Raw genomic sequence first — 23,702 nt, 5'->3', positions numbered from 1 at the left:
CTATTTTTCAATGCTGAATGATGTATTTGCGAATCAGCTGTTGCGGACAGGCCTCGCACAGCATTTGTGGTCTGAACTCATAGCTCGTACATTCGAGCTAGAAATGACTAGCGTCGTTGATGGGGATTTTAGGCTACAGTGCTCCATGGAGTGTCTCTTTGTGGTGCACATGGGAGCCAACAGACCCCAAATCCGAGGAGAGGGCCCCCAGCCCTTTCTAACAACAACCTGCAGTGCTGGGTTCACCCAATACTGCTGCATTGGCGCAACGCAGCGCTGGGAATGACTAAACAGCAGCAGGTGCAGGATGCATTACAAATCGGACTTGCATAATCCTGTTCCTTTTCTTGATCAGACCAGCTTTAAGACTGGGCAGCTTCCCACGAAATGCTGCACCGGCCGCCCTGTCACCTGGCACCAGTGCTCTGCAGCCACCACTCGAGGCCACGCAGCGTGTCATTGCCACCTAGTGACATTGCGCAGGGTGCTGCCGCTTGCTCTAAGTACAATTGTCCCTTACAGAGCTTCACATCAGAGAAGACAGAAATCACAACCAATATTTCCAGCAGTTTTTATTATTTAAGCTTCTATTATTGAGAGAACCAAGATTTCACTGCTGATAGCAGACAACTACTCATGCTGTGCATACACATATTTCATATTTCGCATGGTTCAGTTTTTAAAAGTTACCCCAAACCAATGTATCTGTGTTAGAAAAACGAAGACCATCACGGTTAGTCTCTTATTCACCACAGTAAGACAAATAGTCCCTGTTTGGGAGAGGCTGAGTTGCCACAGTACAAGAGCTCAGAAGTCTTGCAGTCTTATCTGGATAGGACTTAAAATGCCTCCGGATCTGCATGTCATCAACTCTTTCTATATTTCAGCAGTGTCCAAAATGTAAAAATGGACAACAGTGAGCCTAAGGATACGCAATCACTCTTCCTGTTTCTGACAAGAAAACATAGTTCTTGTCATACAATATGTTGAGTGCCATCTTTCTGGGTTGGACAGAGGAGGTCTTCTTCATTGCTAAGAAACCTCTGTGTGGAGGGGACTGTGCATTCAGGACAATATTTCTATTTGTGTTTGCAGACTGTAAAATAAGGGGGGATAAAGCTGGAAAAGCAAAGAACTAATAGCCACATCTACAGCTTTACATGACTACTAAATCCCAGCCTCCCAACCACAGAAAGAGAAAAAAAAGGAGAAATTCTGTGAAATTTTGCAAATATATTAGAAAAGATATCATGTAAGAAGAAAGAATAGATAAATACAAAAATCACTTGTGTACATTTTAAATAATTAATCAGATTATCACTTGAAAATACCGTTGTATGACTAAGTGATTTTTCAAACAATGGCCTGTGGACCCTCAGGAGTACACAACATAACCTATGAGAAGTAACCAGGCACATCTACGCAAAGTGCCAAATGCAAATGTCAAGCACACAAGCAAAAAAATATCCAAAGGGGATCTTTCATGAAAGCAGCACCGTGACTGTTTTGTACAGCACATAATATTCCTGTGAATTGCAAGTAAAAAGCAAGCTGTGAGAAACACTTGAGAGTGTTTTGTATAAACAGAAGCTACAAGCATTTGAAACTGCAGTAGGAAAGCCAGATATTAAAAAACAGTTAGTAGGCTATTTTCCGTAAAGTCTAAGAACTAATGCATCAGAGACTGGAATTTTCCCACCTTAAAGACCTTTTGCATCGCTGATGTTAAGCTTCATTTTCTAGAGAGCCCTGCTTGGAAAAGCTATTTGGATTACTCTCTAAAAACCAGTCATGTCACTCGTCTCAATTGTGCTAAGAAAAATGTACTTCCCAAAGCCTTTGTAAATGAATCAGATGGAAGGGCTACTGCAGGTGCTGTGGGCCTTGTCCTGTTGCAAACTATGCAACAGGGGCAGATGGCAATAGGGTGCTAAGTAATTTGGAAGAGCACTGTTTTGCAGATGTCTCACAACAGGGAAAATGAGAGTTTGGGGCTTAAATTTTGTATGTGGAACCATCACTTAGATGAGACGCTCCATTTCAGAATAATCAGGCGGTCATAGGATCAGTTCAGAACTGCAGAGCAATGCTTCACAAATTGCACCTTTGATTGGAATCAAGGTATATATAGAAGAGACGTCTCTGAGGTCTGTCTAAACGCAGTGCATGAGCCACACAGCCCGTTTGTTCAGCTCAGTTGTTGATTTATGCAGGAAGATCTTGATGAGCTGCTGGGCTTGTTATTAGGAGAAAACAATTATGCCTCACTCTGCCTACAGGGCTGGGGTTTGATCTTTCTGTGGACAAAAAGCTTGCAGTATTGCCTTTGTGAGTAGTCATTGGGTAAAACACCCAATTTGAAGCTTTCATTTTTTTCTGTGTGGCGTCCCAAGGGCTGTTTTGGGTTTCCTTCAGCAGCACGAACAAAACTGCAGCTCAGCAGCTGGCAATCCGGACACACTGCGTGAGGAGCCATCCGGAGCTGCTCCATTAGTGCCATTTCCACCATCAGACACACACACTGCTGAACGAGGCAGGCCTTCAGGAAACATAAATCTTTATTCTCCCTACAAGCTACACCTGCTATAGGGCCCGCGCTTTAGGACACACATTAGCCCTGAAGGCATGAAGAGGCGGCTCTCCTCCTGGGGCACGGCCTGGGCCACCCCTTATCACACACCTGCCGCCTCCACAGGGCTCCAGCACCGAGGAAGAGCCTCAGACAGAAGCACTGAGACCTGCACGGGGGACACCGCCGCTCCCGGCCCGCGGACCCCCATCCAAGCCCGGGGACCCCCCGCAGGCCCCTGCCCCTCTCACGGAAGCCTCGCGAGGCCTGCGCGGGGCGGAGCCGCCGCGTTTTGGGGGCGGAGGGGCCGCGCACAAAATGGATCCCGGCCCCGGTAGCCCCGGAGTGCCTGCGGCCACCCGCTCGGACGGCGAGGTGCCCTCCACCTCCGCTGCGCAGGAGCCCGGCTCCGAGGAGGTACCGCTGCGGGGTCGGGGGCAGCCCCGGGCGGGTGTGGGGCGGCGGCCGGGCTGCTCCCCTCGGTGCCGCTCCTCGGGTTGAGCCCCTCGGCAGGGCGAGGGCGGCCGCCGGCCTCCTCCCGGTCCCGTTTTATTTTTACTTTCTGGGGAAGGGTCGCGGCAGGACCCCCGGTGAGGTGCCGGGGGTCGTGGTCGGGTGTCCTTGGAAGCGGAGCGGGGCTCGGCCCGAGGGATGGATGCTGCGGGCGCTGCCTTATGGGCAGTGGTCGTGTGCCCTGCCTGCCGCAGAAACCTGCGGGAAGTGCTGGTGTTACGGGGTCAGGGCCGAAATTCCAGCTAGTGGAAGTCACCTTCTGCCCCAAAGGGATGCCAAATCCTGTGTTTCGTTACCTTGGTGCGGGAAGGGTTATGGAATATGCTGTAGCAATGTTAAGGGGAGGAAAAAGTTTAAGGGTTTCTGTACGAGCCTGCAGCTTATTCTGCAAGATTTTATCTTAACTGATACAAAAAGAGTATTAAATGTTCAGAGGTTCTCTATAAATCAATTGAAAGCAGTTAATGGTTTAGAATATTACCAACGTTGTGCTACTGTGCCATGGTGGTCATCATGTTTCTTAAGGGAAAGTGTTGGTGAGTGCTCGTTGAGTTCTTACTTTGACCATGGAATTTCACTTCAGCTGGGCCACAGGCCCGCTGGGTACTACACAGTTAGGAACCTGCATGATAATAATGTTAATATGCAGCCTGTTGAGCTCCTGGCCCCTTTCACTGCTTTACATCGCTGCTGGGAGCTGGTAGCTCTGCTTAGGCTGGTTGGCAGAGGTTTCAAGGTGAAGTATTTTGGATCCTTGAAGCAGCTGAGGTCTGTTATTTTGGAAGCTGTTGCATGGTCCTGTTTATTGTGAGGATTTAAATGGCACCATTTCTCAGGGGGCTCATATCTAGGGTTTCATCTGTCATGGAAGACTTTTCTGCGGTAGAAGCAGGCTGTTACCAGCCAGCTCCACGAACAAAATGAGTTAAAAGCAAGAGTCCTCTTTTGCTGCTTTAATTGTTTGCAGCGAGGATTTTGCTAGTCTTCCTATTTCCTGTTAAACAGGCCCTTTAAGCGATGAAGATGCATTCTGCAGTTGTTAGGGTAAAACTCCTATAAACTTAATGAAATATTTTGTGATTCTGGGTTATGTTAGGTACGTGATATTGTTGGTAGTAAAAGAGGTGGTATTATTAATACCAGAATTTAATAATTGGTAAGGTCTAGGTTTAATAACTCAGAATATTACCCAGAAGCAAGTTCAGAGATGATGCTCGTTCCGACTATGTGTCCAGCTCCACCAGCACAGAGTAACTTTTGAATGAAGAATAGCATTTTAATTAAAGTACAATATGCTTTTCCCTTCTGAACTCTCAGAAGAGAAAGGATGCATGTGTCTTACATTGTCTCTTCATCAGTTTTTGGTAGTCTCCTTCTATTTGTGTGTTTTTCCCTAATATTTTGGGGCCATCAGCGTTCCACAGCTCCACTGCAGTGAGGGGAGCAGGGACACAAATGTGTTTTATACCGAGAGTCAAGGTGTAGGACCTGAAGCCTTGTAGCTGCAGTAACTTTTAATGTCAGTTTGTTTACTTATTTAACTCAAGAAATGTGTTATTCACAAATACACAAATCAAGTGTGTTCAGTGTGCCACCGTGAAGTTTTCTTCTGGGGAAATGTAACAGCAGAACCCCTGTTAGAGCCATCTGCCCTGGAGACTTAGCAAGATAAGTTACTTGATAAGTTACTTGAGCAACTCATTGCAGCCAGAAGGGATTTGTAGCACACAGAACTGTTCTGCTTTGTCTCGGAGGCATGGCTGTTGCATTTAGTTATCTATATGATTGAAGAAGTTGTGAGTGACTTGCTGTAGGAAGTCTTGGATGCTGTCTGCTTTTGACATAATCATTTGGCCTTGTAAAACTGAACTGGGGCTCTTAGAAAATCATTAAATTGTCAAACAGCTTCGTTATGCACTTAGTGCTGTTCATCTTTGCTGAGACTTAGGTCTTCGGGCCAAAACTTAAAAGGTATTTTAGAGCTTTAGAAAGCATCCCTCCTATTTGTATCCTTCTGTCTTACGTTAAAGAGTAAGTTGGCATATATATTTATCAGTAATGGTTCTGGAATTGAAGTAGAACGCTGCTTTACAAGTTGTTATGTGTTTAGTACTGTTTTGGTCTGTTTTTGCTACCTGACCCTGTATAGTTTAGGTTATTTCATTTTGTTTTGTTTATAGTGGGCTGATGCTTAAGGTGCCTGCCAGCCTCTGACCCTGCTTTTATGCAGGCATGCACTTGGCCTGTTCCTTTCAGATTGTTAAATATGTTTCAAAAACACTTTTTATCTTTTAGTGCATTTCAAAAATGGAAGTATTTAAGAATTTTTAATTGAAGATGTGTAAAAAGGCATACTACAAGACTGAATTGGGTGGTGGTGGTGGGGAAAGCAACTGCACAAAACATTTTTTCCTATGATACTTTTTTTAGAAATGATATTCTGCCAGCGTTATGACTTTTGCTAGCTTTTTTTTGTAAAACAAGCAGTAGTTGAATTTGTAGAAACATGCTTTGAGTTTTTCAGCTGAGAATAACTTCTCTATGAAAAACTAAGCTTGGCCCTTCTTTAGTACTTTCCTTCAATTCTTCCACCTTGGATCCTATTTCCAGAAATAAACATGAGAATGAGACTCGCCTTCTATTTACATTTTTATCTGGTCATTCTTCAGTTACATCATAGATAACTGGTTCTCTTTTGGGTGAAGTAGTGTGACTAATGCGGTCACTCCCTGTTGAAATATCAGATTTTTAAAAGGAAATGATTTCTGCTTTCTTAAATAAAGATACTGATATTTATGAGTGTTTACAATTTGAATTTCAGAAAAATGATCCTCCATTTCAACTCAAACCTCCTCCAAAGGCGGCTAGGCCTGAAAAAGAAATTGATCCAGAATATGAAGAGAAGATGGTAAGTGTTTTCACAACAAAGCATACTGCAGCTTTTCTGACACTTCTTTGCTTGAATTAGGTCAATAAAGTTGCAAGTAACAAAAAATTACTGTAGGCAGGGTGTGTCAGAAAAGGAAAACAAATGGATGTGTCGGGCTTATGGGGTAAGGTTTTGGTAGCAGGGGTGTTGCAGGGATGGCCTTTGGGAGGAGTCCAGAAGCTGCCCCCTCTTAAAGAAGAGCTGCCTCCGAAAAGCACCTGCTGCTGGCCAGAGCTGAGACCATGGGTGATGCTGGTGGTGCCTCTGAGAGCAGGTTGAAGAAGGGGGGGGGGCGGAGGGAAACGGCTGTACAACAGCAGCTGGGAGAGAGGGGTTAGACAGTGTGAGAGAACCAGCCCTGCAGATGCTAAGGAGGAGGGCAGGAGGTGCTCCAGGTGTTGGAGCAGAGGTTCACCTGCAGCCCATGGTGGAGCAGGCTGTCCCCTTGCAGCCCATGGGTCCCACGGCGGAGCAGATCTCCATGCTGCAGCGGGGGGCCCTGTGGTACAGACCCATATGGAGGCATTCCTGAAGAGCTGCTGCCGGTGGGCAGTCCACACAGGATCAGTTTGTGAAGGATGGCATCCTTTGGGAAGGTCCCCATGTGGAGAAGTGAAGAGAAGCGTCGGGGTCTGACTACAAACCTCATTTCTCTGCACTGCCTGGGAGAGGAATTAGAAGAGGGTGGAAGGAGGGAAGATGTTTTTAGGCTGCTTTTTGTTTTCACTGCTCTAGTCTCTTATCAATTGTCAATAAACTGTATTATTCTTCCTTATGCTGAGTTTATTTTACATGTGATGGTAATTGATGAGTGATCTCCCTGCCTTTATCTCTGTGGTAGTTCTCACAAGTATTTTTGTCTGTGTTGATTTCTGGAGTTGGAGGTTGTGTTTTTTGTACTCACTAGGTGCCAGTGTTTTTTTTCCCCACCATGGATTTGATCACTTCCTTTTTTTCTTAGGTAGATTTAATATTGAGACCCTCCTGTGGTAAGGAGTTTCTAGTCAACTGCACTTTACACTTGACACCACTGTTTTGTTTTGAGTATCTGACAGTTCTTTGACCTCACAAGGCATGTCAGAGGATTCCTTAAGTTCTCTAAATGAAAGAAGTACTGAAGCTGCCAGTTTCTTGTCGTATAAAAATACAAAGGGTTTAAATATTGACATTCCTCATAATATATGATTCATAGCAATGCAAAAGAGGATCTATCCATGACCAAAATTTAGGGAGCTTATAGTGCTGGAGAAGAGAGAAGACCTCTCCTATATTACATAGAGGAAGAAACCAGGTGGACACTGCAAGCTTTGTTCTTGAGTGACACATGTATGAAGTTCTTGGATAAAGCTGGGAATTGGTGTCCTGCTGCATCTAAAAAGATCTAGCATTAAATGGATGCCTAAGAATTCCCACAGAATTTGTGGGGTCCAGGGAAGAGTGTGACTATCACAAATTGATACCAACTGAATTAATAATTATTTCTTCTAGACAGAAGACACAAGTAAACTTGTTTCAGAATGAGCTGGATGATGTTTATTTGGTCATAAGTCATCCACTTTTAAAATAAATGCATTGTAAATACATTGCCCTCATGTGGCAAGATGTTGCATTGCATGCATGTTCATTTTTAATGCCTTTTTCTTTGATTGGTGTTACAGCTGTTAGAGCGCTTACATTTGTAAGTTACCCACAGAAAAGCTTTGCTCACACTTTTCTAAAAAGGTTATGGTACAAAACTAGCTTCACTTCTGTAGTTTACGGCAAGATAGATAAATGAGATCACATGAAAATTGCTTTAAATGGTAGTGTTACATGATGCTTAGAAATGGCATAGAAAGACTGATAGCAATTATGTTCTATCTGGTAGCATTTGCCTTTTACCCTATTTTTCTTTGAAAATCAAGTTTTTTATATAGAGAGGATGACGTGTTTTGGTATGTTGATATAAATGTGTGCATATGCCTTGTCACAAATGTAATAAGTAATAAAGAATCACTAAGGTTGGAAGAGACCTTCACAATCATCTCGTCCAGCCATCCCCCTACTACCACTGTCACCTACTAAACCATGTCCCTAACCTTTCCTTGAACACCCTCAGGGATAGTGACGCCACCAACTCCCTGTGCAACCTGTTCCAACACCTGACCACTCTTTTTTGAGGAGAAATGTCTCCTCATTTCCAACCTGAACCTACCCTGGTGCAACTTGAGGCCATTCCCTCTACTCCTATCACAGTTATCTGCAAGAAGAGGCCGACCCCCAGCTTCCCACACCTTCCTTTCAGGGAGTTGTAGAGAGCAATGAGGTCTCCCCTCAGCCTCCTCTTCTCCAGACTAAACACCCCTAGTCCCCTGAGCTGTTCCTCACAGGACTTGTGTTCCAGGCCCTTCACCAGCTTTGTAGCCCTTCTCTGGACACACTTCAGGGCCTTGATGTCCTTCTTGTAGTGAGGGGCCCAAAGCTGAGCCCAGCACTCGAGGTGTGGCCTCACCAGAGCAGAGTACGGGGGGGATGATGACCTGCCTGGTCCTGCTGGATACACTATTCTTGATACAAAGCAGGATGCTGTTGGCCTTGGCCACCTGGGCACACTGCTGGCTCATGTTCAGGCAAGCATCAACCAGATCCTTCTGAAATCTGACAGCAAAAGTCATGAACTTCAGTGCAAGCAGTGTTGAGCTTGTGCATCGCTGTTACTTTAGTCATACTTCCAAAAGCAGAGCTACCACAATGTTGTCTTGGATTTAGTCGTGATAACCTTGAAGCTGATGGAAGTTTTGTCACTGACATGAGCAAGGCTTGGAATTCCTCTTCTACCGCAAGTCAGAACTGTACTTTTTAAATATCTTCTGTGCAGAATCCTTTAAAACATGCCCTCACAATTACTCTTGTGCCCTGCAGGCTTAAGGAATACATGAGTAAACTCTTTTTGAGTTGTTTTTACTAATTTTGGGGTTTTGAGTGGGGATGAGTTGGTGAGAGGAGGGTATCAGCTCTTGATTATCTTCCAGATTGCTCTGGTTTTCATGAAGGGTCTTTCGAACTACCGGAATTCACATCGGGGTGCTCTAAAGCAATTCATGCTAAGCTGAAATCTGAAGCAGCTCAAGAGCTATTTCATGATGCTTGTAGCCTTCTTAATTGGCTAAGAGTAAGCAGGTGGTCTTGTCGGTCTTTGCTCATATAACTTGCCTTCATGAGTGTCTCAATTCTGTTTCTTAATAAAAATACATTTTTAAATTAAATCATTGATTTTTCTTTTTTTCATATTTCTTCCCACTTCGGAAACCAGAAAGCGGATAGAGCAAAAAGATTTGAGTTCCTCCTGAAGCAGACAGAACTCTTTGCACATTTTATCCAGCCTGCGGCACAAAAATCACCAACATCTCCTTTGAAAGTCAAGCTGGGACGGCCACGGATAAAGAAAGATGAAAAGCAGTGTTTGATTTCAGCTGGGGAGTATGTCTTATTCTTATTTCTGACTTGCTATACTTTCAAGCTAGTTATTCACTTTAATACACATATTTAATAGCATAGAGATTGTGCTTTGAGTCTAGAACTTTTCCTATAATGGTGTATCATAATTCCATTAAAAATGGGTTGATATATGTATACTGGTTCATGTAGGTTAGTATGAGCTTGGATCAAGAGGGCACTTCTAAAATAAAATCCTTGTTTATTGCCGTTTACCGTATTCCGGTCTATATTGTGGAGTGGTTTTGGATGGCATGAATTGAATTTATTTTGCATGACAGTAAACCAGAAGATGCGCTCCAGAAATGCACCTGATATGCTCCAGCTGCTAGTGGACATGTCAGTGGGACCAGAGCGGAATTAAATCAAGTTAAAATAACAAAACATACGAGTAATGTGGATGTTGGATCCTCAGCATGAATTGCCTCACTGCACAAGTCCTTCTACATTAGTCACTAATCCAGACACACCCTGCAAGTAGTGTTTGTGAGGAGTCTTGTCATAGCTAACACCAAATTTCTGGAATGTTAACCAAATGATGTTTTCTGCCTTATCAATTGTTAAAAAAATATTTTGGGGATCAAATGTGTGAATCTTCTGAATGGTATACTTACCAGGTAGTTGATTCTAAGGCCAGTTCTGATGTGGGTGTTGTATTTCCGTGTTGCTTATTAAAAAGTGCCTCAGAGAACTCGTGGTACTTGTTAGAGTATGGCTATGACTATGGAGGAGAGAGATTCACATCAGCCTTTCAATTAAAGCTGGAATGAGCCAGGAGGAACAGTGAATTAGAAGGATGTGACTTTAGTCAAAGGTCAGGGTGCTAGAACATACAGGCACATTGTAGGTAAATTACTTGGTTTTCTTATAAGTTCTTACTTAGTTTTAAAAGTTTGAAATTTTCATCTACACACATCTTGTGTTCTTCAGCTATCGTCACAGGCGCACAGAACAAGAAGAAGATGAAGAGCTGTTGTCAGAAAGTCGGAAAACATCTAATGTGTGCATCCGATTTGAGGAGTCTCCTTCGTGTAAGTGTTCTACTGATGGCTTGCTGATTGCTTTGATGTAGTTAAAAGCTGATGAGCAGAACACAATTAAAATTTTATACTCAGAATTTGTATTTTTCTACTTAGAGGAATCTTACATTTACAGATGTGAAAGGAGGAACACTAAGAGATTATCAGGTTAGAGGTTTGAACTGGATGATCTCACTGTATGAAAATGGTGTTAATGGCATTCTGGCAGATGAAATGGTAAGCAGCAATCTTTTTTTTTTTTTTTTTGTAACTTAACCATCGTTTTCTGACACTCATTTTAGTGACATGGTTTAATGGTGGACTTGGCAAAGCTAGGTTAAAGGTTGGACTAGATCTGAGAGGTCTTCTTCAGCCGAAATGATTCTGATTTGTATATCCTTCAGTTGCCCAAGTACTTAACAGTGAATGTAAATTATGGCATTTGTGCATTAAATTAATCTCTTTATAGTAAAAAGTAGATGAAAAGGTAGAATTATTCAAGTAATTACTGCCCCAGTGGTGTCAGTGGTAACTTAGAGTCCGTGTATATTTCAAATACATGGAAATGTATAATTGCTGTTTCTTTTTTTGTATATGTGGTTAATGCTCAAATGTAACAGAGGTGTGCAAATGTCTTTCTTCAGCACTGCCGAGAAGGGTGAATGTGTGCAAGATTGATGTCCAAGATTTTGATGCTTTTGATAAATGTCATAATGTCTTTTCTTTGCATCTGGAGTTCAATTTAATACATCTTAAAAGTATTTTTTAAATTATTTGGTAAAAAATAAAGTAATTTTGAATAGTTAAACAAGATATGTATATAACATGGATATTAACATTCAGTAGTAGTAGTTATTCTGAGCAAAATTCAAACATTAAACTACCTATAGTAGTGACTGTATATGCAGTAGTATGGATCGTTTTACAACAGGTAGATTTTCACATTTGGAACTGTAATATAATGAAAGATACTGTGTTGCAAACTCTTGTGTGTATTTTGCTGTATACTGCTCTAGTGGCAGAATGATATACTAAGAAAATTGTTTGAAACTATTTCTGTATGTCATTTTGTTTTAGAAAGTTTCTTTTCCCCCTCTTTGTCTGTGTAGGGTCTTGGTAAGACTCTGCAAACAATAGCATTATTAGGCTATCTGAAGCATTACCGAAACATTCCTGGGCCACACATGGTCCTGGTTCCAAAATCAACTTTGCACAATTGGATGAATGAATTTAAACGCTGGGTACCATCATTACGTGCTGTTTGCCTTATTGGAGACAAAGATGCCAGAGTAAGTGTTGTACATTGAAATGAAGTATATGTTATTTGTCAGAAAGTAGCATTTGGGGACATGGAACTCTCAGTAAACCACTTCCTTAATTACCGTTTTTTTCCAGTGATCTTTAACTATATTAGCATTGAAAATGCAAAATGTTAGACTTGTAACTATGAGGACAAAATGCAAATCAGTGAGTGAAATGATAGATTGGAATCAAGGTGCAGCTGTCTGTTACTCGCCTGTTCTGTTGTCTTCCTCTTTGATTTTTGCACCTTTTTTTTATTTCTTCTGTATTTGCATTGTCACAGCATTTATTAATTTTCCTTTATTGTCCTTACCTTGCTGCCTCTTTCTTCACTTTTTTTTTAGTTGACTGTACTTACATGTAATGTCCATGCTTTGCCTTTTAACTAGGATTCTATCACAGAGTTTTCATCTTTCATAGTCAAGGCTTTGAGTTAGATATAGGGTGGTTTCTTACTTAGGGGGGGGAATGACCTGGAGGTTCCTGTGAATTCTGTGGTACCCTCATACAGATTGCATGGTTGCCTGTTTCTGAGAGGAACTGCTGGGCATGCCAATGACTTGGACAGTTTCTTCCAGTGCTGCAATGTCAGATTTGACAAGAACACTCTCTTCCAGATTGCTTTAATTTGGAATCTGATAATACTTGTACCACAGTAGTGTTTGTTGCTAGTTCCATGGGATGAAATTAAGATTGTGGTGAAGGGAAGCATGTACCTTCACTTTATACTTTCCATGCCTTCAGAGTCTTACGTTGGTATTGTCAAAACTTTTTTTTTTTTTTTTTTTTTTTTTTTACTTTAGCCACCACAGAGACAGTTTCTCTCTGAGCTTATAGTTGCAATAGCAAGTTAGTGCAGAGTGCTATAGAGAACTCCCTTATTAGGTGGTTCTTCAAGGCAACACGCTTTGCATCAGTCCTTTTAGTTAGGGTCATCTATGCATCCTACTAAAAACATTATTGGAGAGCAGCATGTTGTGACTTTTTCATATGAAGGATATTGTATACCTATCAATAAATGGGACAGAGGAGACTGATTTTTAGGAAAGAGAGGAGGTAGGAGTGGGCTAGGTGGGCTGTTTCAAAACACTTTATTGTGGATTGTGTGTCTTTGGGCTGGATAGTGTAGATGTTTTTTTCATTATTGGTAGTTTTTACTGTGTGTAAATTACAGAAGAAAATACTGGAGAGTAAATATTGAACTTCAAATAGAAGAATTTGTGTTTTTTTTTGGTGTCTGTGCCTAAAGTGCAAAGGATTGAAAGCTTTTGTTACAGTAATTTTTGGTTATGCAAAAGATTTTTCAGACTTCCTTTGTGTGCTAACTTAGTACTTTGTTAATGTTGGCAGAGGTAGGTTTTACTGAATTTCAAATATACTGTATATATTTATAAATGTTATTAATTCAATTGCTCTGCTGTAGGCTGCCTTTATCCGTGATGTTATGATGCCTGGTGAATGGGATGTTTGTGTTACATCATATGAAATGGTAATTAAAGAGAAGTCAGTCTTCAAAAAATTTAACTGGAGGTACCTGGTAATTGATGAAGCCCACAGAATAAAGAATGAGAAGTCTAAGGTAAAATTAGAATTATTTGATCCTTAAGATATTTTGACACAAGATTCCACCTGATTTTTGTAAACTTCAAATGTTAAGTGTGGTATATTAACTATAAGCAGTAAGCTGTTAGGCTGTGAATATGACTTTCTTGTAGCTCACTGTCTATAAATTCAGTTCATATGGTTTCAGGTTTCAGAAACAGATGAAAATTGATTATACTCAAATATGTGATGATAACTATTTTTTGTATTCCTAGCTGTCAGAGATTGTCCGTGAGTTCAAGACAACGAACCGATTGCTGCTTACTGGAACACCTTTACAGAATAACCTCCATGAGCTGTGGGCATTGCTCAATTTCCTTTTACCTGATGTCTTTAATTCTGCAGATGTAAGTAGAGGTTTGGAAATAAAATTTTGTTATTTTCATTCTTAGGCTGGTTTCTGCAGGAGAGAATGACCAGCCTAGTAAGAGACGTAAGATGTGAAAGACCTGGCTTCAGTTGAAGCTCTGTGGCTTGCTGAAATATAGACTGTTTTTTGCACTATATAGTTAAAACAATACATTGTGTTAGTGCAGTGCTAGTGATAACAAACCTAATACTTTGCATAGTTCTAGAATTATGCAAAGTGAAGCAAAATTTGGGAAGGCAGTTTAGAGGGAAGAATATGGAGCATCCAAATAGGCGTAAGCCTTTTTTCATTTAGAATTTGAGTCATCTTTCTCTTCTTTTACTGTTAATGCTCCCTTGTATGCATGCATTACTTCTGTGTTTTTTTGCTGTCATGTTTTCTATCACATTTACTTAAGGTTTTGTTTTCTCTCTTACTCTTGCCCATCATTAAACAAGCAGTAAGGATAAGAGCTTGAGTATTCCTCTGGTGAGCATAGATAACGTTGGAAGTGGAGAATAGTAATAATATTTTGTCAGTGGAGTTGTTTGGATGACTTAAATGTTATAATGTGCTGGGTAGCTGGCACAGAATTGTGGCCTGATTTTCCTTAACTCACAGAAGTCATTTTTCTCAAGATTTATTTTGCTCTCGGAGCAAAAAAGTCAGTATGTCTGTTAAAAAGGCAAACAATAAACTGTTCATACTTGTGCTGTTTCTTCCCACAGGATTTTGACTCATGGTTTGATACTAAAAATTGTCTTGGTGATCAGAAGCTTGTAGAAAGACTTCATGCTGTAAGTAATTAAAGCCTTAATCAAGTGTTGTCATTAGCATACACAGTAACAAAGAAGAACTGAGTATTTACATATTTATCTAAGTTCAAGTTGAAGAGATGAACGTGGACTGACTTACAGAAATGCCCAGCTGAATTTTTATGAATGAAATACCATAACTTATTTTTTTCAGTCACTATTTTCTGTAATGTTACTGTTTGAAGCAGACAGTCTGCACATAAAACACAAAGAGGATTTTGAGACCTTTTGAAAACTATTTATTATCCTGATTGTTATCTTGATACATCTTTCAGGCTAGCCTGAAAAGGCACGTGTTTATCTTTGTTTTGCTGTGCACAAGATAATAGGGTAATAAAATAAATCATAAGGAAGTCCAGTGTATATTGCTTATCTTTGAAGTGGTGTATTTTGTATATGCTTCTAGTGGTAATAAAACAGACTGTAGAGGGAAATAGATTTTATGAGCTCATGGGTTTGGTCCTTGCTCAGTACAGCAACTGGGATGAGTATGACAATTTTAATGTAACGTTACACACTTCAAGTGTGAACTTGGCAGCTTAGTAGTGGACAACTTAATTTTTCAGACTGTAGCACAATTGTTCTGAGGGAGTCACTATGAGAGCAATAGATATTGGTTAGTTTTGGATAAATGTCACAAAAATTATTCTTTTATTTGAGGCAATCAGTTTCAAATAAATGTATATTTGAAAAAACTCAATTTTTGTAGGTTTTAAAGCCATTCTTATTACGTCGCATAAAAGCAGAAGTAGAAAAGAGTTTGCCTCCAAAGAAGGAAGTAAAAATTTATCTTGGACTCAGCAAAATGCAGAGGGAATGGTGAGTTATTCACATTAAAGTAAGATTCTTTTCTGATGAAGAACAGTACAGCTCTTCATACTGATATTTTTGCAGTTGCATATTAAAACAGTCAGATGGAGAAGCCTATTTATAGCTGTTTTGGGGGCATTTTAAGGGTGCACGAGTTGCAAAGAGCTCAGGAACTGTAATAAAAAGGGATGGAAGGAATAAAGCAGAATCTTCTTTTCCTCTCAAATTTATTTGAAAGAATGTATGCCTAATAAGTTTCATTTTTTGATCCAAATATATACGTGCCAGTAGAAGTCTCAAGGTTGAAATTAATGTGGCCTCAGGAGCCACATACCGAGAATAAAAGTGAGGAAAGAAGTGCGCGTTTTTTTTTTTTAATTCAGTCTATTTCTTTATGCAGATCTCAGGTCAATGTAGTGGCTTCAGTAGAATCAGTGATATCTTAATTGACTTCATAGTCCTAAAAAAAATAAAAGAAAATGGTAAGAAAACATAGTAAGTAACAGATCACTATCACTCAAAGACAAATTGCCTTTTATGTTAGGTATGGATTTATAAATCCTTGTCAGTCAGATATTTTCTTCAAGTTTTATAAATAATGAACCATTTTATTATATGAACAAAACCAACTCCCACTTCCAGTAATTAGTAATCAGGATTTGCAGGGTTTCATTTATGTCTTAAGTATAAAATGAAAACAGTTATTCAAAATTGCCTGTAAAACTTCAGGTATACAAGGATCTTGATGAAAGATATTGATATCCTAAATTCAGCTGGGAAAATGGATAAGATGCGTCTGCTGAATATTCTGATGCAGTTGCGGAAGTGCTGTAATCATCCTTACTTATTTGATGGTGCTGAACCTGGCCCTCCTTACACCACTGACACACATCTCATCACGAACAGTGGTAAAATGTTAGTTCTGGATAAACTGCTAGCAAAACTCAGAGAGCAAGGTGAGTAGTGCTTATAAACAACGCTCTGAATAGTCATCATAAGTAAAATTGCATTGTAAAACTTGAATGATTCATTCTTGTCTTTCCTCCAATGAGAGCATTCGTTACTTTCAATGAGGTTTTTGTTGAAATTCTATTTTCAGTAGATATTAACACATAGAGGGAAGGAGGTCTTACAGGAATGGTGAGGAAGACTAGTGATACGATGCAGTAGAAAGGAAGGAAAAAGTCTCTACCTGCTGTATTGAAGAGCATTTCTGATGAGAGTATTAGTTTGTGTACGCCAGTTGTCAGCTACTTATCTTACTATGTTTTCACATGTTCTGTTTCTTCAGCTGCATATTTCTTATGTATAAATTATCAAACAATGGGCCTTGAGGAGAAGTTAAATCAATACCAGAAAAGTAACTTCAAAAGAAAGACTTAAGTTAGCATAGTACAGAATATTGCACGTGAGTTCTTACTGATGTTCAGTAGTAAGCTCTATACTGAGAGTAATGTAAAAATGTAAAACAACAAAACAACAAAACCTTCTGTGTTGTTCTGTCAGGTTCCAGAGTTCTGCTTTTTAGCCAGATGACTCGTTTATTGGATATCTTGGAAGACTATTGTATGTGGCGTGGATATGAGTACTGCCGACTTGATGGACAGACACCACACGAAGAAAGAGAGGTAGGAAAGATGTGTAAATAAGAAATGTCTGTTTTAAGCATTCAATTAAGAAGCTGTTATTTACAGATGATTATAATTCCTTAAAATATGTTATCATTCCTTAAAAGAAATCATGTTAAAAACAAAAAGAGTTACAATTTAAAAAGGCAGCTGAGTCTGTATACTTTTTCTAACCGTAAGTTCATAATAAAGTAGATTTCTTGTGTTCCTTAACTAAGTGAACAACTTCATATTTTGTTTACTCGGAGTAGGTTTGCACAAGTGAAAATATCCACATTCTCCGTTAAAGATTTTTTGCACTGAAAATTAAATTTCCAAGAAGTTTCACTGAAATGCAATTAACATATTGGAAACAGCTCTAATGTATTAATGACGCTTGTCTTTTAGGAAGCAATAGACACATTTAATGCTCCCAACAGCAGTAAATTCATTTTCATGCTGAGTACCAGAGCTGGAGGTCTAGGAATTAATTTGGCAACTGCTGATGTGGTGATTCTCTATGACTCAGATTGGAACCCTCAAGTAGATCTGCAAGCCATGGTGAGTTAATTTTCTAATACATGGTGGTAATTAGTTATGATTGTTCAATTTTGTATAAGTATTTCCAGAACCTGCATTTTTGTTGGTTTTTGTCTTCATTACCAACAAACTAAGGAGTCAAATAATGAATAATACTTCGGCTATTTCCAAAATAGTAGAGAATTAAAAGCATGCAGCATTATATTCAGCCCTTTTGGAAGGCTTATGCTTTTGCAAACCACCTTGTTTCTGCATAAATGTGCCAGCAAATAAGGTCAAAACTATGAAAAGAAACCCTTATATTCTCTTTCTGACTGCTAGTTAATTTCTAAAATCAATGTCTGTAATTCTGGAATTAAAAAAATCTCATGAGCCTTTTTGCATGTTTGGGGGGTTATTGGTTCTGTTTTCTAATGTTCTGAAATGAATCAAGTATTTACTGTGAATATCTCTGCCTTCTTTTGAGATGCAGACTGATTACCAATAGTAGACTAAATTCCTGGAAACTGACCAGGGTGATTTGTGAGCTTTAGGTTTTTCAGGAAGCTACTGAATATGATGCAGGAGAGTAAAAGATTTAACAACTGTTCTTTAAAGGACACTCAGTTTTGGTGCCAGCAGTCTGAAGGACGATTATTCTTTTTCTTTTCTGAGGACAAATTTTTATTTAAACTCTCTGGAGAGAAGAGCCACAAGTTTTGATAGAAACAAATAAAGTATGTTTGGCCTAACTTCATTTGCTGTGCACTAGACCTGTACAATGTGAGCTGCATACTGATGCTTTAATATAGCTAATTTGGGACAGCTCTGTTATTGAAGCTGTAGCTACATGACTTTGCACATGGAATTAATACTATCAAGCTAGGGATGTCAAAGGACAATACTTTTGCCACGTGAACTGAATGTAGTGCAGGTCTGTCTGCATATGCAGTTGTATCTCCACCTCCTATGTGCAGTTCAGACAGGCATTCAGTTTTCTGCATTTATGATGAGGTAGATGTGTTTATTGCAATAGAATGACCCCGACTTAAAAGGTGTAATAGCCACTTATAAGTAGATAACTCTTGTATACTGTTGTGTAAGGAAGGAGCCAAGGAATTTATGCTAGCTTCAGTCTGATGTTTCTGCTTATATAGCAAACTGCATATTGCTTGTATTTGCTGCTGAACACTCATTGATTTATGTTTGTTAGGATCGTGCGCATCGTATTGGTCAAAAGAAACCAGTACGGGTGTTCCGACTAATCACTGATAATACTGTTGAAGAGAGGATTGTAGAAAGAGCTGAAATAAAACTGAGACTGGACTCTATAGTAATACAACAAGGTATCAACTGCTCTATATGTTTTTCTGCAACAGAATTGTTCAGTCCCTTTAAATTATGGGTTAAATAACTGTACAAGCATACAGTATGAGAGAAAACAGGCCTTGTGTATAATAATAGTACACTAAATCAACTTAAATTATAATGTATAAGTTATTCAGTTGTTCAGCTTAATTTTTGAAGGAGTTGTTATCCTGAGTGATGTGGGCTTAGATTCAAAGTAAGACTCTAAATGAAGAAAGTGCTGCTGAAGTAGGTATTACTTGTTCTTGTGACAGTGAAAAAGAGGAGAAAAAAGATATCTTCCATGAAAGATAATTATGTAGGAGTGTTTTTTACTACATCTGAATTGTCTGAACATTAAAACTGCTTTGTATGGCTTTGTTTAGAAGCTCTGGGAAGAATAGTTTGTCAAAACCTGAAGTTATCTGCCTAAGTTTGTGCAGGTTCTGAGCCATATGACTTTATTTTTTTTCTTTTTTCTGAGAGTGGTCTACTTAGTGGATAATAGTCAAAATTGTGATGGTCTATGAAGACGAGACAGGATTGGTGGAATTTTGGGACAGAAATTAGAGTTCTGGGGAAAATGAAAGTATTCAGAAATGCATTGAGATCAGTAAAGTGAGAGTTAAAAAATCTTCAATACTTCTAATTATTATAATATCTTGTCACTTTTCATCTTGAAGTAGGATTTTAATCTTAAGTCCAGCTGACTTTGCAAGAATAAGATCTTAAATATAAATTTGGGTTATCTTCATGTGAAACAAATTCTTTGTTATGTCTTGTACCATAGTCATTTTTTGTATTTACCTTGAAGTTCCCAGTTTGTTTATTTTCAGTTCAAGTGAAATGTAATTTGTTCCTGTAGTTCTTTTTTGCTTGCTTGTTCTGCTGGTGGACTCAAAAAATCCACTGTTTGCGTGTTCATACTGGAAGTTTTGTATTACAACTTTCAACATATTTCTTCTGATTCTAGGAAGGCTCATAGACCAACAGTCTAACAAACTGGCAAAAGACGAAATGCTGCAGATGATCCGGCACGGAGCTACCCATGTTTTTGCATCTAAGGACAGTGAGCTGACAGAAGAAGACATAACCACTATCTTAGAAAGAGGTGAAAAGAAGGTTAGAGAGCAGTTTTGTATAGAATTTGTGATGTGTCAAACATTAAACATAGATATGCAAAATACATTTTATAGAAGAAGACAAGAACACTTTAATTATTATGTAAATCTGTTTTATATGCCCACATATTACTTTACTATTCATAAATATTTCAAACCTTATGAAAGCCTGGAAGGAGTAGTGAGTTGTAATTACTTTCACTAGTTCAAACTAAGTGCATTGTATCTTAAGTATTGTTTATTTCATGAACTCTTAGAAACATGTAAATTTTATGCCAACAATTCTAATAGGCACGAAATCTTTATGGAATTTTATTAGGGAATTGGTAGCTGTGGAAAAAAATGAAGTGCTGGGCACAAATTTCATTTAAATCTAAAAGTTATATAGTTGTAGGGCTACATCGCAGCATTAATGAACTTAGTATAACAGGAAGCCTTAGTTTGTTCAAAATTGGAAAGTACAGTGGGCAAATCCTGCTTAATAAGAAAAATGTAAGTAAAATTTTAAAGTAGAAAAATACATGAAATATGTTTAATGATGAAAGCTGTTTTTTTGCAGAAAACATAGAACAGCTTGAGTAAGCCTAAAAATGTCGTCTCTTATTTCAGACAGCTGAAATGAACGAACGATTGCAGAAAATGGGGGAAAGCTCTTTAAGAAACTTCACTATGGACACAGAGATGAGCTTATACAACTTCGAAGGTGAAGATTATAGAGAAAAACAGAAGGTAATTTTTTTAAAGACAAGTATTGGAGATGTTAGAGGTGTAAGCATACAGGCTATGCTAGCAATGTTATAGCTGTAAAGGTTATGGTAGTGAAGTAGGACCTGAAGAATTCACTTAGCTCTGCACAACCATTGGGATTGTTAATTTGTGTTAAACGAGCTTTCAGGCCCCCCCTGTTTTTTTAATGGGAAAATCTGATAAAATCACTCAAATTTTATCGTTCCTGCAGCAAAAATACTACTCTGCATCCTACTATACTGCTGCAGCTGGTATTGTTTTACTGCCGTGTAACAAAAGAAAAAACAGTCCTGTTTAGAATTTTGTGTGTGGGATTTTTCCTGCAGTGAAGGTTTTAGTCGCAAGCATCCATGTGAAGAGTTTTGTGCAATTACTTAGCTAAATGTAGAAAGGTCATCCAAATGAAGAAGTATTACTCATGGTCCCACGATGTTACTTCTGTCTCTTTACATTAGATATGGGACATAAGATTTCCTTAAGGTTTTATCTGGAATTAATTATATGAACTCTTTACATGTTAACTACAGGATGCACTTCTAATCCAGGTTCCTTACCAATTTTGAAGAAACACTTAGAAAAATTAAATATTTCTTGAGAATAGAATGGGTGTGTATATAAATATATACGTAAATAAGAACTGTTCATCTTGATAAGCTGCCTTTTTGTAAGGATTTTAGTATAGCATTGCCTTGAAATATGCTTTAAGTTTAATTGAAGTCCTTTTGTAAGAGAATTCACTCCAGTCTAATGTTTTTTTTAACAATGTTGTAGTGTCTGTAGAGCTTATGAATATCACAATAAATTTGTATCATTGTATCATCATAGATAATAGAATGTAAAGCCCAAGTCCCTAGACCTTCAATGGTATTTGAGCAGATGGAAGCATAACCTCACTCAGGTGACTGAAGTCTGTAGATTACTGTAAAGGTGTCTAGTCATGCCACTGCAAAACAACAGTCTTCCTTTAGTGGTGTATTATTTTTAATGTGCTTAAATACATGTTATAATTAGCTATAACTTCTGGCTTATTTTTGAGCTCTGATGTATTATCTGTGCTGTTGAGCACAAGCACCAGACTTAGCGAGAAAAAACACGTGTTTGGCAGCGCCACACTAGTAATTATTTTGTGACTTGAGAAAAGTATACAGTTACTTTAATACATTGTTCTTCAATTCTGTGTGTAGCTGAGCATGATGGAATGGATAGAGCCTCCAAAACGAGAGCGCAAAGCCAATTATGCAGTTGATGCTTATTTCAGAGAAGCCCTACGTGTTAGTGAACCAAAAGTCCCAAAGGTAGGATGTTGGCAACAATGGTCTTTATTTTTATGTTGTGTTTTTGCTCTTCTGCTCTCCCATGTTGCATCCCTTGCTCTCACCCTATTCTGGTAATAGAATTAATGTACTTGTAAAGTAATACGCTGTCAATACTGCTGATTTATGGCAGTTTAAATGCACGGAAGTCAAACTTACATTACGTTAATATACCCATGTATTTTTGAAGGCTCCACGACCTCCAAAACAGCCAAATATTCAGGATTTCCAATTTTTTCCACCACGATTATTTGAACTTCTGGAAAAAGAAATTCTATATTACCGTAAGACTATAGGATATAAGGTAATTTTTTTTTCCCCTTCAAATAAGTGAAATGTATTTGTATTCCTCTTTGCAGATTTGCTTCAAGCTTGAAAATAGCTAAATACAATCAATGAGTCTACGTGAAATAATATATCATTTTGGTCTTATCTTGTTCCAAATTGAAGGAAAATGGCTTAAAACCTCTGTTCTCTTTCTTATTTTCCACTGTGAAACAGAAAAAGCTGTCTGTAATTTCTTCCTTCATTAAAAACTAATCTGTGTAGCTTTGTGTGTCTTGTGGAGGGTTCCTAACAACAAAATTGAGTGTAAAAAGTGAAGATGCTTTTGATGCTTTGTGTACTTTTCCTCAAAAAAAAATACATAATCTAAGGTGAGAACCATTTTTGACTAATATAAGATGACCTTATATACTAATATAAGATGACCTTATATTAGTGACTTAATGACAATATTTAATCCATCACCTTATCTTGAAGGATAATGTTTTGCAATTTTGCAATACTTTTGTATAAAAATATTTGGGTAATTTTTTAAAGATATTTTTGTTATGGTTTCATTTCTTTAGAGTAGCCCAGGGTTGGGATGCTTTTTGTTTTGTTTTGTTCCGTGACAACAAATGTTTAGTAGGTGTGGGCTATGTCATTCCTGTGAAATTTAACATGTGCTTCTAGATTGTAAAGCAAGGTCCATGGAAAAGTGTCTTTAACATTGCAGCACTATTGCTTACTGATACCTCTGATCTTAGGTACCCAGGAACCCTGACCTCCCGAATGCAGCCCAGGTACAAAAAGAAGAGCAAAAGAAGATAGATGATTCTATGCCTCTGACTCCTGAAGAAACTGAAGAGAAAGAAAAGCTACTAACACAGGTAAAATAATAGGTCAGGTATTTCACTGTGTATTTTTTACTAGCATGGAATGTAAATGTGTAGTACTAAAGATGGTATGTATGCACAGGAAAGCTACATCAATGTTATAGAGATGTAAGCACACAAGATGTAATGATTTTGGCTTGTTTTTTGGTTGAGACCCCTTTCCTGTCCTTGAGTAAGTTTGTCTTAGTCAGCTACTGTTCTTTGAATGTCTGCAATGTTTCCAAGCTAGACTTGTATAGTGATTCCACTACCCAGCAATGCATGTAGAAATCTAGTCAGTGGCTTTCTTGTATGTGCATTTGTCTTCTGAGTTTGTCAGACAAGACTGAAATCAGAGAAGGCAAGCCTCCATCACCATATGGTTTTTACACAGCTGTATAAGGCGGCATGTCACATCCATTAATTCTGTCCCAGTTTGGTTCGGCATGTTCCTTTTCTGCTGGGACTGTCTCCATGTCACTGGCTAGTTTATTGACTTCTTGGGACTGTTATCCTGCTGTCTAGGC

At 38.8% G+C, this 23,702-nt stretch overlaps 1 protein-coding gene across 2 annotated transcripts in view; it reads left to right on the top strand.

The window, feature by feature from the left end:
* Nucleotides 1-2,832: 2,832 nt before the first annotated feature.
* The window catches only part of SMARCA1 (SWI/SNF related, matrix associated, actin dependent regulator of chromatin, subfamily a, member 1), a 33,579-nt gene continuing 12,709 nt past the window's right edge, over nt 2,833-23,702 (top strand). Inside the window, exons 1-19 of one of the 2 annotated variants that reach the window (XM_048070691.2) lie at nt 2,833-2,986; nt 5,904-5,990; nt 9,304-9,470; nt 10,416-10,516; nt 10,641-10,741; nt 11,614-11,793; nt 13,230-13,385; nt 13,624-13,755; nt 14,486-14,554; nt 15,282-15,391; nt 16,112-16,338; nt 16,889-17,010; nt 17,398-17,550; nt 18,722-18,854; nt 19,829-19,977; nt 20,586-20,705; nt 21,908-22,018; nt 22,227-22,340; nt 23,068-23,190. In XM_048070691.2, coding sequence (XP_047926648.1) covers nt 2,888-2,986; nt 5,904-5,990; nt 9,304-9,470; nt 10,416-10,516; nt 10,641-10,741; nt 11,614-11,793; nt 13,230-13,385; nt 13,624-13,755; nt 14,486-14,554; nt 15,282-15,391; nt 16,112-16,338; nt 16,889-17,010; nt 17,398-17,550; nt 18,722-18,854; nt 19,829-19,977; nt 20,586-20,705; nt 21,908-22,018; nt 22,227-22,340; nt 23,068-23,190 — 2,454 coding nt within the window. In that variant the 5' untranslated portion in view covers nt 2,833-2,887. Of the gene's footprint in view, nt 2,987-5,903; nt 5,991-9,303; nt 9,471-10,415; nt 10,517-10,621; nt 10,742-11,613; nt 11,794-13,229; nt 13,386-13,623; nt 13,756-14,485; nt 14,555-15,281; nt 15,392-16,111; nt 16,339-16,888; nt 17,011-17,397; nt 17,551-18,721; nt 18,855-19,828; nt 19,978-20,585; nt 20,706-21,907; nt 22,019-22,226; nt 22,341-23,067; nt 23,191-23,702 lie in introns of those variants that run through there. The other variant, XM_067004889.1, reaches the window with a different exon arrangement.

This window comes from Anser cygnoides, chromosome 13, assembly GCF_040182565.1.
Source record: "Anser cygnoides isolate HZ-2024a breed goose chromosome 13, Taihu_goose_T2T_genome, whole genome shotgun sequence".
Lineage (NCBI taxonomy): Eukaryota > Metazoa > Chordata > Aves > Anseriformes > Anatidae > Anser > Anser cygnoides.
Note: the sequence above shows the minus strand (reverse complement) of the source record. Positions and strands in the feature narration are given on the sequence as shown.